This window comes from Nycticebus coucang, chromosome 11 (genome assembly GCF_027406575.1).
Source record: "Nycticebus coucang isolate mNycCou1 chromosome 11, mNycCou1.pri, whole genome shotgun sequence".
Taxonomy (NCBI): Eukaryota; Metazoa; Chordata; class Mammalia; order Primates; family Lorisidae; genus Nycticebus; species Nycticebus coucang.
Window position 1 is genome coordinate 47256043 of NC_069790.1, and position 17672 is coordinate 47273714.

Genomic DNA, 17672 nt, shown 5'->3' on the forward strand with positions numbered 1-17672 from the left:
CCCACCCCCTTTTTTTAGGAGGTACAGGCTTGGCAGGCACCATGTGCCTTGGTTACAAATTTTACCATAGAAAGGATTACTGGCCTTTCAGCCTGCAATATCTATTTACTCTCTCTCAGCAAGTCTACTGATAGGGTAGGACCAGAACATTTTTACTGTAAAAGTTCACTTATGATATTAGTTTTTGTTTTAGTTAGGGTACAGACTAAACTGCTGGAAAAACAAGACTCTGAAGTACACTGGCTCAAACAAGATACAGTGGTTTTTCTTTTTGCCAATCTGTATTAAAATGAGGACCTCTGGTATAGTAGGGAAGCTCTGCTGACTGCTACCTGTGGCTTCCATGTCTGGGCTCAATGTGGCTGTTTGCAAGCTCTCATCATTTCTCAGTGGGAAAGGCAGGACAAAGAGGTTTCTTTTTAAGGAGGTGAAACCTGCCCTCATAACACCATGAACTTCAGCTTGCGTGCCATTGGCCAGAATTTTGTCAGATGACCATACCTTAACTAGCAGGGATACAGGGAGTGTGTGCCCACTAAAACGCACACACTGTGCTATAACCCTAGCACTCTGTGATGCTGAGGTAGCTGGATTACTTGAGCTCAGTAGTTCCAGAGCAGCCTGAGTAAGAGTGACACCCTGTGTCTAAAAATAGCTAGGAGTTGTAGTTGACATTTGTAGTCCCAGCTACTCGGGAGGCTGAGGCAGGAGGACAGCTTGAGCCCAAGAGTTTGAGGTGAGCTATGATGCCAGGGCATTCAACCCAGGCTGACAAGGTGGGACTCAGTCTCAACAAATAAAATAAAATAAGCAGGCAAGGTTTCTATTACTAAATGGAAAGACAGAAGAATGCATAATGGAGACCATTTAGCAGGTTTAAATATCACGTTAGTATAATTTGTTGTTTCCTTGCTCTAAAAAATTTTCTTTCACATCTCTTTGGAAGAGATGGCATGCATACTTACAAACACAATTTTTGTTCCCAATACATACAAAATCATTTATCTAGATTTCACTTTTTAAAATATTCAGACTGTTTAGACTGTTTATTAGCACCAAGTTACCAATAAATAAAAAAAAATTTGCAATAATTCTGATTCTTGATTCTTCTTTGCTATTCAAGTTACACTAAGCTTTTTTCCAAGCTAAAGAAAATACAGCCATAAACTTCCATCTTCTACCTGCCTTTTTTTTTTTTTTTAAAAAACATCTCACTTTGTTACCCTCGGAAGAGTGCCATGACATCATAGCTCACAGCAACCTCAAACTCGTGGGCTCAAACAATTCTCTTGCCTCAGCCTCCCAGGTAGCCCGCTGGCCATTTTTAGAGATGAGGTCTTGCTGGTCCTGAACCTATGAGCTCAAGCAATCCACCTGTCTCGGCCTCCCACAGTGCTAGGATTACAGGCATGAGCCACTGTGCCTGGCTTTTTCTTTCTTTTTTTTTTTTTTTTTGAGACAGTCTCACTCTGTTGCCCAGGCTAGAGTGCCATAGTGTCAGCCTAGCTCACAGCAATCTCAAACTCCAGGGGTCAAACACCTATGCAGAAGTTAAGAAAAAAAAAAATCTACTTCTTACAAGATAATTTTTACTTAAAGCAATTAATATTCCCATCTGTTGCATTTGCCATAAATAGTTCTCTATTATCAAACACATCAGTAATATTATACTGAACATTTCAGAACATTATAGGCTCACGCTTATAATCCTAGTACTCTGGGAAGCGAAGCCTGGAGGATCCGTTGAGTTCAGGAATTTGAGACCTGCCTGAGCAAGGGCAAAACCTCACCGCTACTAAAAATAAAAAAATTAGCCAGGCATCTTGGTAAGCTCCTGTAGTCCCAGCTACTGGGAAGTCTGAGGGGAGAAAATTGGTTGAACCCAGGAGTTGGAGATCTGTCTGGGCAACATAGTGAGTCTCCATCTCTGAAAAAAAGAAAAACAATTGGCCACCCTGATGGGGCACCCCTGTAGTGCCAGCCGCTCCCACTTCCAAGCTCAAGTGGGAGGAGGATCATTTGAGCCTGTGAATTTCAAGGCTGCAGTGAGCTGTGGTCATGCCACTGCATGTCAGTTATTCTGTGACCATTTTGCCTACTCAATCATTTGAGCTAGTGGTAGTTTTGGTGCTGAAATTCAGAGCGATTTCTTCTCCTGTATTATTGAAGTTCCTTGAGAAATACTTATGCTGTTTGGCGGCAGTCTCTTCTCTTCATGTCAGAATATAGGAAGTTGTGTGGATGGTACAGGACCAGTTCGGCATTATATGAATTTTCTCATCTGAGTAACTGATGACTTCTTAGAGAAAAAGAAAGAATAAAATGTAGACACACACAAATGGCTGATTCGAAGAGTATAAAATAAAAATAGAAGTTCTCTCTGGTACCCTCAATAAAATTTCATGTAAAATACTGTTTGGCCTTATAAAACATGACCTTTTTGAAGCATTTTTTTATATTTAGAAGTTGAAATCTCACTCTATTATTTTTTATTGTTTTTTTTTCCTTCATATTGATTTTAAATTGCTGCAGATATTTCTTCAAGCCATGGCAGCTTTGGGTGTGAAATTAAAACACCAACTAACTGACCCTTTCTAGGGTCAGTTTTCGTGATACCTATTTATCCTTTCTTCCCACTAACTGCCCTTCAGTTTACTAAGAACAGGGCTCATAAACCACTGCAATTGCTGGCAATTTCTACGACCAGCCCCACTATCTGGGCTGGGCTGGGCAACACTGCTCAGTAGAGACTTCTCCCCCATCGTGCTTGTGCTACTGATGTTACCATCACTGCCTCTGAGGACCTGAGTTTAGGATTTGTACCACTCAAGCTTAACACGGCAAATCTCCTTAAGATGAATTTTTTTTGTAGTCCAGAATTTAACAGCAGGCAAGAGACTGCTGCGGAGTCTTCCTGCTTCTTTAGACTTCAGCCCGTTCTGCCAGGCGTCCTACCCCTTCAAGGCCTTGGTACTCCTTTTGCGTAGGTGTAACCACGAGGTTGACTCCCCACCCTCTGAGGATCTCTGTTGAAATGTCACCTACTCAATAAGGCCTCCCTGACCAGCCTATTAACACGGCACACTGCCCCCCTGTCCACTTAGTGTTCCCTAGCCTTCGTTCCCGTATTTTCACCTCCATAGAACTTATTTTCTAATATATGCTACAGTATATCTACTTGCTGATTTTGCTTTTTTTTTTTTTTTTTTTTGTAGAGACAGAGTCTCACTGTACCACCCTCGGGTAGAGTGCCGTGGCGTCACACGGCTCACAGCAACCTCTAACTCTTGGGCTTACGCGATTCTCTTGCCTCAGCCTCCCGAGCAGCTGGGACTACAGGCGCCCGCCCCAACACCCGGCTATTTTTTGGTTGCAGTTTGGCAGGGGCTGGGTCCGAACCCTCCACCCTCGGTATATGGGGCCGGAGCCCCACTCACTGAGCCACAGGCGCCACCCTGATTTTGCTTTTCTAGGCCTCTTTTCTGGAATATAAACTACATAAAAGTTGGGATTTTGTCTGTTTCATTCATGTTGGAGCCAAAGTGCCTGATGCTGAGTAGATGCTTAATAAATATTTATTGAATGAACAGTACCCAAAAGTACAGCTTTTCTCTGCTTTCTCACCACCCACACAAGCCCCAAGACCTCACAGGACTATTCACCTTTTGGACCATAATGCAGCTGGGCCCACTGCTCCATGCCAGGACCCAAGTCGAAACACATAAACCCTCCGTGTCCTCAGAGAGAAGGTAAGAAGTCCTCAGATCACTTCTCTGCTCTGTTCCTTCTTTCCATGGAAGTACAGCTTCCCCTCTTCAGCCACCTACCCTCTACCCCACTACCAAAGTCATCTTTCCTTTATTGGGGTTCTAGATTCTATCCCAATGCCTGTTTCTAGAGTTCCATGTTTCATATGCACTATACAATATTTAAATTTTTCACACTTATCTAACCATGGAAAAGTTGTTTCACCTTAACTACTTAATGAAGATAAGTTAAGAAATATTAAATCTTATTTATGTATAAAAGTGTTTAAACAAAATTAATAGTAATCAACTCATATCAAATTTGAATAAAAGGTTACAACACAAAATCCTTTCAAATAGAGATGTTTTAATATTGCAAAATAACATTAGTGAGGTTTTTCTGTATATATCTTTTGTGATATTAAACACGTACTATTAAAAGTATATCTAAATGGATAAGAATACAATTTGTTATGTGATGAAAGGGCTGTGCTTCCAAAGGCTTTTAAAAAGGCAAAAAAGAAAGTTCCTCTTAGAAAATTATACCAAGAAGTTAAAAGTATTAAAGTCACACTCATTAAAGAAGGAAAATAACAAATTTTAAAAGGTATCTTGACATGAACCTTATCACAAACATACAATTGTTTTGAGCACAATAAATGGAAAATATAGTAACCTTCCAAGGCATGATAGGTTTCTTCTCTGGCGTTCAAGAACTTTGGCTAGTGATTGCTGAATTCCATGTATAAAATGCTCTGCTGGGCCTCTACATTGTGCACTTTTACTTTAAAAAAGTCATATAAAAAGATACAAATCAGTTTCCAGAAGACTTAATATTAGCCCATAACAAAGATTTATTTTAGGCTATTTCATATATTAACATAAGAAAATTCCAGTTTAAAAGGAATTTCAAACCAATACTAGGCATTAAAAAAAAAATAGCCATTTAGCTAAAGTTAATTTTTTTAAGCCAAAAAGCAAACAAAAAGCTTTCTCCCTGGCCTATCCCAAACAGCAATAGTAAAACTTCCCAGTTATGTATGTTCGTTTTCTTTTTTTAAAAAAATCAGTTTACCACCTCCTGGAATCCCAGCCCAGGAACCAGCCTGTGAAGGTGGGCGGCTCATGGCCCTGCTTTATGATGACAACTGGTGTCCTCTTGTCTCTTCCAGAAGGGTCTGTCTGAAGGTACGTTTTGGCTAAAGAGTTGCAAAAACAGGAATTTAGTTAGTTTTGCTTAAACTAAAATAGTGTTAGAAATAGAATTCTTCCAATACAAGTAATAAATTAAATTTACTTGCCCCCACATAGGCAAATATGAACAATTTTTTTATTTCTTTCATCTGTATCATGAGTCTCATTTATGCCTAAAAAAACTCAGAACTTTATGGAATTACCCTGATGGCATAATCACTCCTACACTTTTCAATAAACAAAAAATTGTGCCAGAAAGACCAGTATTACGCAAAAGGAAGTTAAAAAAAATCTAGCCTATCACAGTTATGAACAGTCTACTAGTCTCATAATAAAATAAGGGCTTAAGAGGCGGAGCAAGATGGCAGCCGAGTAACAGCTTCCTTGCATCTGGGCACTGTGAGTCTGGGGATATAGGACTCCAGGCATCTCTGGCTGGTGGGATCTGCCTATCATCACCCCTGAGAGGATACAGGGAGTCAGCGAGAGACTTCTGGACCCCAAGAGGAGGACTAAAACAGTGGAAAACCGGCACGTGGTCGCGTGTGTTCAATCCGTCTAAACCCGCCCGCAACTTCCACAGGCACGAGAACTTAAAGAGCAAGAGGAAGTGAAAGGAAAATTAGGGCAAGGAAACAGATAAAAGAAATCACCCATGAGGAAGAATCAGCAGAAAACTCCAGGCAACATGAAGAACCAGTCCAGAACAACCCCGCCAAGGGACCATGAGGTAGCTACTGCAGAGGATTCCACCTATACAGAAATGTTAGGAATGACAGAAAGAGAATTTAGAATAAACATGTTGAAAACAATGAAAGAAATGATGGAAACAATGAAGGAAACTGCTAATGAAGTAGAAAATAACCAAAAGGAAATCCAAAAACAGAATTAAATCAGAGATGAACGATATGAAGAATATAAAAAGGATATAGCAGAGCTGAAGGAAATGAAACAGTCAATCAGGGAACTTAAAGATGCAATGGAAAGTATCAGCAACAGGTTAGACCATGCAGAAGAAAGAATTTCAGAGGTAGAAGACAAAGTTCTTGAGATAACTCAGATAGTAAAAGAGGCAGAAAAGAAGAGAGAGAAAGCAGAACATTCACTGTCAGAATTATGGGACTTTATGAAGCGTTCCAACATACGAGTTATAGGAATTCCAGAAGGGGAAGAAGAATGCCCCAGAGGAATGGAAGCCATACTATAGAATATTATAAAAGAAAATTTCCCAAATATCACCAAAGATTCTGACACACTGCTTTCAGAGGGCTATCAGACCCCAGGTCGCCTCAACTCTAACCGAGCTTCTCCAAGACACATTGTGATGAACCTGTCCAAAGTCAAGACAAAAGAAAAGATTCTGCAAGCTGCCAGGAGTAAGCGCCAGTTGACCTACAGGGGCAAATCCATCAGAGTGACCGCAGACTTCTTTAATGAAACTTTCCAAGCAAGAAGACAATGGTCATCTACCTTTAATCTACTTAAACAGAACAATTTCCAGCCCAGAATTCTGTACCCTGCTAAGCTAAGCTTCAAAATTGACGGAGAAATCAAATCATTTACGGATATACAAACATTGAGAAAATTCGCCACAACAAGACCAGCTCTACAGGAAATACTTCAACCTGTTCTGCACACTGACCACCACAATGGATCAGCAGCAAAGTAAGAACTCAGAAATTAAAGGACAGAACCAAACCTCTACACTGATGCAAAAGACAAAACTAAGCAATGGACTCTCACAAAATAAGACGAATAGAATACTACCACACTTATCAATTATCTCAATAAATGTTAATGGCTTGAATTCCCCACTGAAGAGACATAGATTGGTTGACTGGATTAAAAAACACAAGCCATCCATTTGCTGTCTGCAAGAAACACACCTGGCTTCAAAAGACAAATTAAAGCTCCGAGTCAAGGGTTGGAAGACAATTTTTCAGGCAAATGGAATTCAGAAGAAAAGAGGAGTTGCAATCTTATTTTCAGATACATGTGGATTTAAAGCAACTAAAGTAAAAAAAGACAAAGATGGTCACTTTATATTGGTCAAGGGAAAAATGCAACAAGAAGACATTTCAATTCTAAATATCTATGCACCCAATTTAAATGCTCCCAGATTCTTGAAACAGACCTTACTCAGTCTGAGCAATATGATATCTGATAATACCATCATAACAGGGGACCTTAACACTCCTCTTACAGAGCTGGACAGATCCTCTAAACAGAAATTAAACAAGGATATAAGAGACTTAAATGAGACCCTAGAACAACCGTGCTTGATAGACGCATATAGAACACTCCATCCCAAAGATAAAGAATATACATTCTTCTCATCACCCCATGGAACATTCTCCAAAATTGATCATATCCTGGGACACAAAACAAATATCAACAGAATCAAAAGAATTGAAATTTTACCTTGTATCTTCTCAGACCATAAGGCACTAAAGGTGGAACTCAACTCTAACAAAAATGCTCGACCCCACACAAAGGCATGGAAATTAAACAATCTTCTGTTGAATAACAGATGGGTGAAGGAAGAAATAAAACAGGAAATCATTAACTTCCTTGAGCATAACAACAATGAAGACACAAGCTACCAAAACCTCTGGGATACTGCAAAAGCAGTTTTGAGAGGAAAATTCATCGCTTTAGATGCCTACATTCGAAAAACAGAAAGAGAGCACATCAACAATCTCAGAAGAGATCTTATGGAATTGGAAAAAGAAGAACAATCTAAGCCTAAACTCAGTAGAAGAAAAGAAATATCCAAAATCAAATCAGAGATCATTGAAATTGAAAACAAAAGAATCATTCAGAAAATTAATGAAACAAGGAGTTGTTTTTTTGAAAAAATAAATAAAATAGATAAACCATTGGCCAGACTAACGAGGAATAGAAAAGTGAAATCTCTAGTAACCTCAATCAGAAATGATAAAGGGGAAATAACAACTGATCCCACAGAGATACGAGAGATCATCTCTGAATACTACCAGAAACTCTATGCCCAGAAATTTGACAATGTGAAAGAAATGGATCAATATTTGGAATCACACCCTCTCCCTAGACTCAGCCAGGAAGAAATAGAGCTCCTGAACAGACCAATTTCAAGCACTGAGATCAAAGAAACAATAAAAAATCTTCCAACCAAAAAATGCCCTGGTCCAGATGGCTTCACTCCAGAATTCTATCAAACCTTCAAGGAAGACTTATTCCTGTACTGCAGAAATTATTCCAAAAAATTGAGGAAGAAGGAATCTTCCCCCAACACATTCTATGAAGCAAACATCACCCTGATACCAAAACCAGGAAAAGACCCAAACAAAAAGGAGAATTTCAGACCAATCTTACTCATGAACATAGACGCAAAAATTCTCAACAAAATCCTAGCCAATAGATTACAGCTTATCATCAAAAAAGTCATTCATCATGATCAAGTAGGCTTCATCCCAGGGATGCAAGGCTGGTTTAACATACGCAAGTCCATAAACGTTATCCACCATATTAACAGAGGCAAAAATAAAGATCACATGATCCTCTCAATAGATGCAGAAAAAGCATTTGATAAAATCCAGCATCCTTTTCTAATTAGAACACTGAAGAGTATAGGCATAGGTGGCACATTTCTAAAACTGACTGAAGCTATCTATGAGAAACCCACAGCCAATATTTTACTGAATGGAGTAAAACTCAAAGCTTTTCCTCTTAGAACTGGAACCAGACAAGGTTGTCCTCTGTCACCTTTACTATTCAACGTAGTGCTGGAAGTTCTAGCCAATACAATTAGGCAAGACAAGGGAATAAAGGGAATCCAAATGGGAGCAGAGGAGGTCAAACTCTCCCTCTTTGCTGACGACATGATCTTATACTTAGAGAACCCCAAAGACTCAACCACAAGACTCCTAGAAGTCATCAAAAAATACAGTAATGTTTCAGGATATAAAATCAATGTCCACAAGTCAGTAGCCTTTGTGTACACCAATAACAGTCAAGATGAGAAGCTAATTAAGGACACAACTCCCTTCACCATAGTCTCAAAGAAAATGAAATACCTAGGAATATACCTAATGAAGGAGGTGAAGGACCTCTATAAAGAAAACTATGAAATCCTCAGAAAGGAAATAGCAGAGGATATTAACAAATGGAAGAACATACCATGCTCATGGATGGGGAGAATCAACATTGTTAAAATGTCTATACTTCCCAAAGCAATCTACCTATTCAATGCCATTCCTATCAAAATACCAACATCGTACTTTCAAGATTTGGAAAAAATGATTCTGCGTTTTGTATGGAACCAGAAAAAACCCCGTATAGCTAAGGCAGTTCTCTGTAACAAAAATAAAGCTGGGGGCATCAGCATACCAGATTTTAGTCTGTACTACAAAGCCATAGTGCTCAAGACAGCATGGTACTGGCACAAAAACAGAGACATAGACACTTGGAATCGAATTGAAAACCAAGAAATGAAACTAACATTTTACAACCACCTAATCTTTGATAAACCAAACAAGAACACACCTTGGGGGAAAGACTCCCTATTCAATAAATGGTGTTGGGAGAACTGGATGTCTACATGTATAAGACTGAAAACTGGACCCACACCTTTCCCCACTCACAAAAATTGGTTCAAGATGGATAAAGGACTTAAATTTAAGGCATGAAACAATAAAAATCCTCCAAAAAAGCATAGGAAAAACACTGGAAGATATTGGCCTGGGGAAAGACTTCATGAAGAAGACTGCCATGGCAATTGCAACAACAACAAAAATAAACAAATGGGACTTCATTTAACTGAAAAGCTTCTGTACAGCTAAGGAGACAATAACCAAAGCAAAGAGACAACCTACACAATGGGAAAGGATATTTGCATATTTTCAATCAGACAAAAGCTTGATAACTAGGATCTATAGAGAACTCAAATCAATCCACATGAAAAAAGCCAACAATCCCTTATATCAATGGGCAAGAGACATGAATAGAACTTTCTCTAAAGACGACAGACGAATGGCTAACAAACACATGAAAAAATGTTCATCATCTCTATATATTAGAGAAATGCAAATCAAAACAACCCTGAGATATCATCTAACCCCAGTGAGAATGGCCCACATCACAAAATCTCAAAACTGCAGATGTTGGCGTGGATGTGGAGAGAAGGGAACACTTTTACACTGCTTGTGGGACTGCAAACTAGTACAACCTTTCTGGAAGGAAGTATGGAGAAACCTCAAAGCACTCAAGCTAGACCTCCTATTTGATCCTGCAATCCCATTACTGGGCATCTACCCAGAAGGAAAGAAATCCTTTTATCATAAGGACACTTGTACTAGACTGTTTATTGCAGCTCAATTTACCATTGCCAAAATGTGGAAACAGCCTAAATGCCCACCAACCCAGGAATGGATTAACAAGCTGTGGTATATGTATACCATGGAATACTATTCAGCCATTAAAAAAAAATGGAGACTTTACATCCTTCGTATTAACCTGGATGGACGTGGAAGACATTATTCTTAGTAAAGCATCACAAGAATGGAGAAGCATGAATCCTATGTACTCAATTTTGATATGAGGACAATTAATGACAATTATGGTTGGGGGGGGGAACAGAAAGAGGGAAGGAGGGAGGTGGGTGGGGCCTTGGGTGTGTGTCACACTTTATGGGGGCAAGGCATGATTGCAAGAGGGACTTTACCTAACAATTGCAATCAGTGTAACCTGGCTTATTGTACCCTCAATGAATCCCCAACAATAAAAAAAAAAAAGAAAAGAAAAGAAAATAAGGGCTTAAGTGAATTTAAATTTTCGGAATGAATTGATAAAATTGTATTCTAAGTGAGGTCACAAAACATTTTTCTTGTACTCATTCTGAAACTCTTAAGTTTAAAAAAATTCCATTACTTTTTAGTTCTGAAGATGAAAGCCAAGCTACTTCTCAGTTTTGATTTTTATTTTTAGAATATAGAGCTATTTTATAGAAAGCAGTCAGGTGCTCAGTACTAACAGTGCCGGGAAGCTGCTGTACTTGTTTATGATCTTACCAGACTTCAAAGATTCCGTTTTCTCCAACTCATTAGCATCTTTTCCAATCCAAATAAATATCTGAAAAATGAAACAACAACATATGCTAATTTGGGAGTGTTGGCTCAGTGCTGGGCCCTGAAAAGTGTTTCACATACACCTACACACGGCTCATTCCATCCTTTTTTTTTTTTTGAGACAAAGTCTCACTATGTCACTCTCGGTAGAGCACTGTGGCGTCACAGCTCACAGCAACCTCAAACTCTCGGGCTTAAGCGATTCTCTTGCCTGAGTCTCCCAAGTAGCTGGCACTGTAGGCACCCACCACAGTGCCTGACTATTTGTTGTTGTTGTTGTTGTTGTAGTTGTCCTTGTTTGGCAGGCCCGGGCTGGGTTCGAACCCGCTATCTCTGGTGTATGTGGCTGGTGTCCTAGCTGCTGAGCTATAGGCCCAAGCCCCAGTTTTCATTGTTATTTAGCAGGCCCAGGCCGGGTTCCATCTTTACAACTCCAGACACTTGGGAGGTGGAGCTAGAGGCCCAAAGAATTCTGATAATTTTCCCAATGTTCATATTTATTGATGAGGGATAAAAGGGGGCTATAGGGAAGTAGGAGAAAAGTCTGGCCTTTTTCTGACCTTTTAGACAAGGAAGTTAAAAGAAAGGGCTTTGCAGCAAACAATGAGTTTAGGGAACTGTGTGATTCCGTTGATTAAATATAATTTATTTTACATAAAATGTAGTTTCTAGTTTGCTATAAAGAAGATTATTAATAAAATAGTGTAATGGTCCTGGGTCACAGAACAGTGCCCACAGAAGGGGTCACAAACATCACAAGACTACTAGGCACTGCCATACAATACCTGGAAACCGGGGAGTGATTACTGTTGACATATAAAAGAAAACGGACACATAGATGCCTGCGGGTGCACACGTGAGTATGTAAGGGAAGAGTCACATCTTGATGTGCTTGCACTGCTAGAAATAATGATTTAATAAGCTTAAAACCAATATTCCATTCTTTATTATAAGTAGGTTAGGAATTGAAATAAGAAAATGATTGTAGATGATGTGCAAAGGGAAGAGAGACAGGAGAGAAGTGGATCAGAGAAAATCATGGGCACATTCAGACTCCAGGATCCATACTAAGAAATCTATAAACTGTTGCGAAGTGCAGCAGCCTGGAAAACTGGCCCTCTGAGACCGAGAGACTGTCCTGCTGAAGCTTCACTCCCCAGCAGGACTCAGCCCCAGGTGGAACTGCTCTCTGAGAGGGATGAGTACAGGGGGTTGGGAAGTTTTACTAGAAAATTCTTTGATCTCAATAGGAGATCTCAAAAGTCTCTCAGGGAAATGAGGGGAAAGTGCCCCTCCCCTCCTATTTCTCAGGATGGCATGGCACCTGACTGCTCACAAGGCTTCCCAGGGGCTTAATTGTTCATCTTGGGGTCTGTGTGTGTGGTTTAATTGGGGTCGGTCTTCACCAGATGTCTTGCACCTGGACTGTGTTGGTATCCCATGCTCTGTTTGTGTTAAGATCATAAATAACTTAGAGTAATAACAGTAAGAGGTAAATCAGTCTAATTAATATAGTTAAAGAAATAGTTTGGTCAAAAAATGCAAGCCCAGAGAGAACCATGAAGTAAGAGTTTAGCCTCCCTGCCTTTAATGTCTGTAATAAAAATGGAGCTGTCTTGGAGAGAGGGCCTTTCCACTGGTCCTCACCCTTGAAAGTGGTCAATCAGCTCTCTAAAAAAACTTTCCCAACCCAGCTCTCTAAAAAAACTTTCTCTTTGGCTCTGTGCCTGTGGCTCAAGCAGCTAAGGCACCAGCCATATTCACCTGAGCTGGTGGGTTCGAATCCAGCTCGGACCCGCCAAACAACAATGGTGGCTGCAACCAAAAAATAGCCGGGCATTGTGGTGGGCACCTGTAGTCCCAGCTACTTGGGAGGCAGAGGCAAAAGAATTGCTTGAGTCCAAAAGTTGGAGGTTGCTGTGAGCTGTGATGTCACAGCACTCTACCCAGGATGACAGCTGAGGCTCTGTCTCAAAAACAACAACAACAACAACAACAAAAAAAAAAAAAAAAAACCTTTCTCTTTGAGTCTTGACTTTTTGTTTTTCCCTCATTCTCTTGTCTCTGCCAGTCACTGGGAGAGAACTCAGCATATAGTTTGGGGCTGGTCCCCAACACATGCGCGTGTGGTAGCTAAGGTAACTAAAAACCAATAAGAAGTAGATAAGATTACTTAAGAATTTTTTTTGGGGGGGGCAATGAAAACTTTTATAGATAATATAGGGAGAGTTAGGATGAAATAGTTATACTGGTGTATTGTCTTTGGGCTGGGGTATCCTCTTATGCCTGAGGGGGCTCCTTCTCAATCTCTCTAGGAAAGTCTACACTTTACTCAAATATTGTGCTTCTTCCTTCCTGCGGCATTGGAGTCTCCCTTGCTCTATTTCCATTCCCCTTTATCTTACTTTTGTTTTGAGTCACAGTACTTGCTAGTTCTGCTGAGTGACCGGACTAGGTTGACTGGACTCTTGGAGTCCCCTGACACTTATCAGGAGACACTAAAATTTACATCCAACCAGTTTGACTCCAGATTTCACACTATGACATATTCTGTTTATGAAGTGTTTTCTACTTTTATAAAGTGATCTTTCACAAAAACAGATAGGCTATTTTTTTCTTTTCTTTCTTTCTTTTTCTTTTTTTTTTGCAACCATCCCCTGGGATGTGAAGGTAGTTAGAGGAAATCAAATATTTTACTTTAAAATACACTTTGACATATTTTGAAATGGTTATTCAGGGGACCTAAAAACATAAGTAGAGAAAATCTGTGTTGATGCAGTAGGGCTTTCCTCAAGATCTTCCTTTGTCCAGAGCTAGGAAAGATTAATGGAGAGTCAGACATGTTTTAAAGTCTGAAAGGAACATTTCTTATATATTCTCAGAGAGTTGGTGCCAATGAAGCTTCATCTACATAACAGGCCTTCCTTGTTAGCCAGGCCTCTTCTTCCCACCCTCCCATAACCTGCCTTGCCACACTCCAGGCCCCATTCTCTCTATAACCTCAAGACAATATAAAACATCAACCATCTGGCCATTTCTTTGCCTTCTTATATTCTGTATGACTCCTGTGCCTAGTAATAAATTTGTAAAGCACAGAAATATAAATGAAAAGTATGATTTTAAAAAATGAAACCTAGTACCAAAAGCTTCAACTATCTGTGACTACAGAAACAACAGAGTTGGGGCGATAGTCCCTCAGCCCCTTCAAACACAAATGAGAAAAATTAAACACTTCTGAATAAGGAAATGTATTTCATTTAATTATTAAATATACAAATGGTTTTACTGATATAATGTTTTAAATCTCTTATACATATAATCCATTCACTTGGGAAGAATCCAAGACTGGATCCTCAATGCAAATATGGTCACTGCAGTATAACTGCAGAAGCTAAGTGCAGTATAACTGAATGGCTTATCAGTTAGGAACAGACCTAAAATAATCATCTCTGGGCTTGACACTAAGACCAGGCCTAATTCAGATAAGCATTTCACACTTGTTCCTTAAGCTGATCACCTAAGGGACTGTAACAAACTGGTCACTATACAGAGGTGGTCAACGTAAGGAATGAGCGAGGCCTACTGTACTGATACGTCCATGTGGTACATGTCCTGTCTATAAAAATTAGGTCAACTTAAGGATGTGGTCTATGTAGGGAGATGGTCAACTATGGAGGCTCTACTGTATTTATTTTTCCTTTGCTGTTCATTTATATGGAGGTTATAAAAGCTGTAAGATGTGACATGTTGAATCACCATTAGTTTCCACCAAAATGGAGATAAATATACAACAGCAACTATGTTGATTCAAAGCTGTTCTGTTTCTTCCTCAGCAGAGGGGTCTCCTATGACACCTTGTCAAATTTCAAGAGAAATTCTGACTACTTTGATTTTTTTCCATGACATTGCATCCCTATAAAATTGTTCACATTAATGCACTTATTATTGATAGTTCAATTATGAATAAGTAAAGAGTGAGTAAACTCTATAAATAAATGAAAAATAAAAGTTTCTTGCCAACAACTGAAAAGCCAAAGATAGTAGCCATGGAATTATTTCCACAGTAAGAAATCAACTTGCCATATTGATCAGCTTTAGTTTTTGCCAAACTCTGTTGAGTTTCTTTTAAATACAGCCTAAATCTCAATTCCCAGTTACTAGATTTGCCATTTTTCAAAGCAAGTTCTATCGGTTCCAACGTTACGTGTATCCTCTTGTGAACAAAGCCTAGTTTTACCTGTTCCCAAGTGTCCAGTAACATGACATCATCTTCTGCCAGATCGTCCTGGGTGAACTCTCCTGGAACCTCTTCAATCTGAAATGTATGAAAAGCTTTATGACCAAACAGTACAGCAGTAATTTTTCTAATATACGGGATACCGATGTGATGTATTATTTTTGAGTGCAGTGAAAATAAGATATGGTAGTCATTTTTCCTTCTTTTTTAGGTACATAGTAATAATGATATAATTAACTGTTCATCTGTTTAATTTGATATCACAAACTAATGGTATTGTGTTTGACAGCAGAGTGCTCAATATTATATATTGCATTTGTGAATTTAAATAATTCAAACTTAAAGCTGTTATAACTTTAAATTATTCTGAGCTTTGAGAGGAATGTGGCTACCTGTGGCCTGAGTCATGAGGCATGTGGCCACAACTTCTGCCTTTTTTTTTTCCCTGTAAATAATTAGGAAAACCAAACAGTGTCAGAGAGAAGACCTCAGATCACTACCCTGCCTCACAGAGTAATAATTTTCCTTGGAAAATTGGCATTTTGGCAATTGGCAAACTGCTGCCCATCAAATCACTATGATGAATGCACTGGTCTTGTATGGAGAAAATGTTATAACCCAGCTAAAATTTCTCTGTTTTGGCCTGGATGAGTGAAACCTTAAATTCACCTTGGAACTCTGACCCCATTTGTGTGGAGTTGGTGTTTCCCAGGTGGCTACCTTGAAGCTTTAAAATAAACTCCATATTTAATCATATTTTCTGAATTTCATCACTCATGCTTGATACTTTTGAATGCTCAGGCAGGACATCATTGCCCACAATTCTCTCTACTTCCAGCTCCTTACAACAGCTTGTTTCACAGATTTATGTTGCCTGCTGAGTTTATAGTCTGAGTATTAAATTATCTTATATTTTGTGTTCAAAATTAGTTTTAAAAAGTCAGTAAGTTGGGCGGCGCCTGTGGCTCAAGGGGTAGGGCGCCAGTCCCATATGCCGGAGGTGGCAGGTTCAGACCCAGCCCCGGCCAAAAAAATAAAAAAATAAAAAAATAAAAAAAAAAAAGTCAGTAAGTTTTGTCATTTTAATAAATCAACAATTTTCAAAAAGATATCATTAACATAATAATGCATATGCAAAATTCATTGTTTTTATTTTTAATGGTTAAAGTGTGTTCTCTATAGTTAAGGGTAATGGGGAGGGTTAGTTTAATCCACCCAACACCAGTGGGCATGTGTTAATCTCAAATTCAACATTTTTAGAGAATTCTGGAGGACAAGCTCCCTGATCCTTAGGCGAGATTAGGTGGGAGTTTGGATTATGGCTCCAAATTTTTCACTCCCCCCTCTGCCATGCGATTTTACAGTGTTATGGATTACATGTTTGTTTCCTCCCTAAATTTCTATGTTGAAGGCCTGACCACCAAGGGCATGGTAGGAGGATATGGGGCCCTCGGTGGTAATGAGGTTTCGATGAAGTCTTAGGATGGTCATGAAGTCACCTGTGTCCTTATCAGAAGAGAAAGAGCAAGCCCCATGGCCATGTGAGGATATGAGCAGGCTAGGAAGTGGGTCCTCGGAACTGTCTCAGTAGTGTTTGTTATTTAACCTCCCTGTCGATGGTATTTTTGTCATAGCAGCCTGAACTAATACATTTACACAGATACTTTTAATTTTACTTTTAATTGACTGAAAGTCAAAGCCCGTAAATGACTATAAACTGAAATATTCCTATTAACTTCACTTACATATAAAGCTGTCTGTGATTTTGCCCAATGATCATAATATTTACATAATATTTTTTATTCAGTTGACACAGTGAAAATTTGTATTCCTCTGTAAAAAGTCCATGTAAAATTTACATAGCTTGATCAGAAACAACTATTGCTGCCCACAGAAAGTGTCAAGTTATTAAATTAGCAAATCTAAGCATATGCAGAGTCATATGGCAACTACTGCATCTTGATAGGGGTGTAAAGTAGCTGCTATTTTTTTAAAAGCAGTAGTAATGTTTTCAAATCCATTATGTCATTGACCCTTAAAGTCACCGTGTGTAGAGCAGAGACGGTCCCCGTGGTTGGCAGGTGCACTGAAACTGTGGAGCCGCCCATGTGGAATGTGTTAGACAGACATAGAAATGCTTCTCCTGGTATCATCAGGTTCCAGCCGCTGTTTTTAAAAGTACTTACAACGAATCTTCCAGTTTTGTTAGAGCAGCCGAAAAGTCGAGGTGGATGGTCTTCAGCCTTGGTTTCTAGTAGCGGTGAGGTCTGGTAGTCTTTTTTCCCTCCCAGGGATTTCCAAAACTCCTCTGCGAAACACACAGTGATTCAGTGAATTCACAAGAGCATATGGTTGGCACGGCTTTACAACAACAAATCACGCCTCGCCTTG

At 39.3% G+C, this 17672-nt stretch overlaps 1 protein-coding gene across 1 annotated transcript in view; it reads right to left on the bottom strand.

The window, feature by feature from the left end:
- Window positions 1-4099: 4099 nt before the first annotated feature.
- Window positions 4100-17672, bottom strand: part of SCIN (scinderin) — an 88337-nt gene continuing 74764 nt past the window's right edge. The window contains exons 13-16 of the mRNA XM_053609508.1: window positions 17468-17589; window positions 15282-15359; window positions 10988-11048; window positions 4100-4945 (exon numbers count right to left, since the gene is read on the bottom strand). Coding sequence (XP_053465483.1) covers window positions 4818-4945; window positions 10988-11048; window positions 15282-15359; window positions 17468-17589 — 389 coding nt within the window. The 3' untranslated portion in view covers window positions 4100-4817. The remainder of the gene's footprint in view (window positions 4946-10987; window positions 11049-15281; window positions 15360-17467; window positions 17590-17672) is intronic.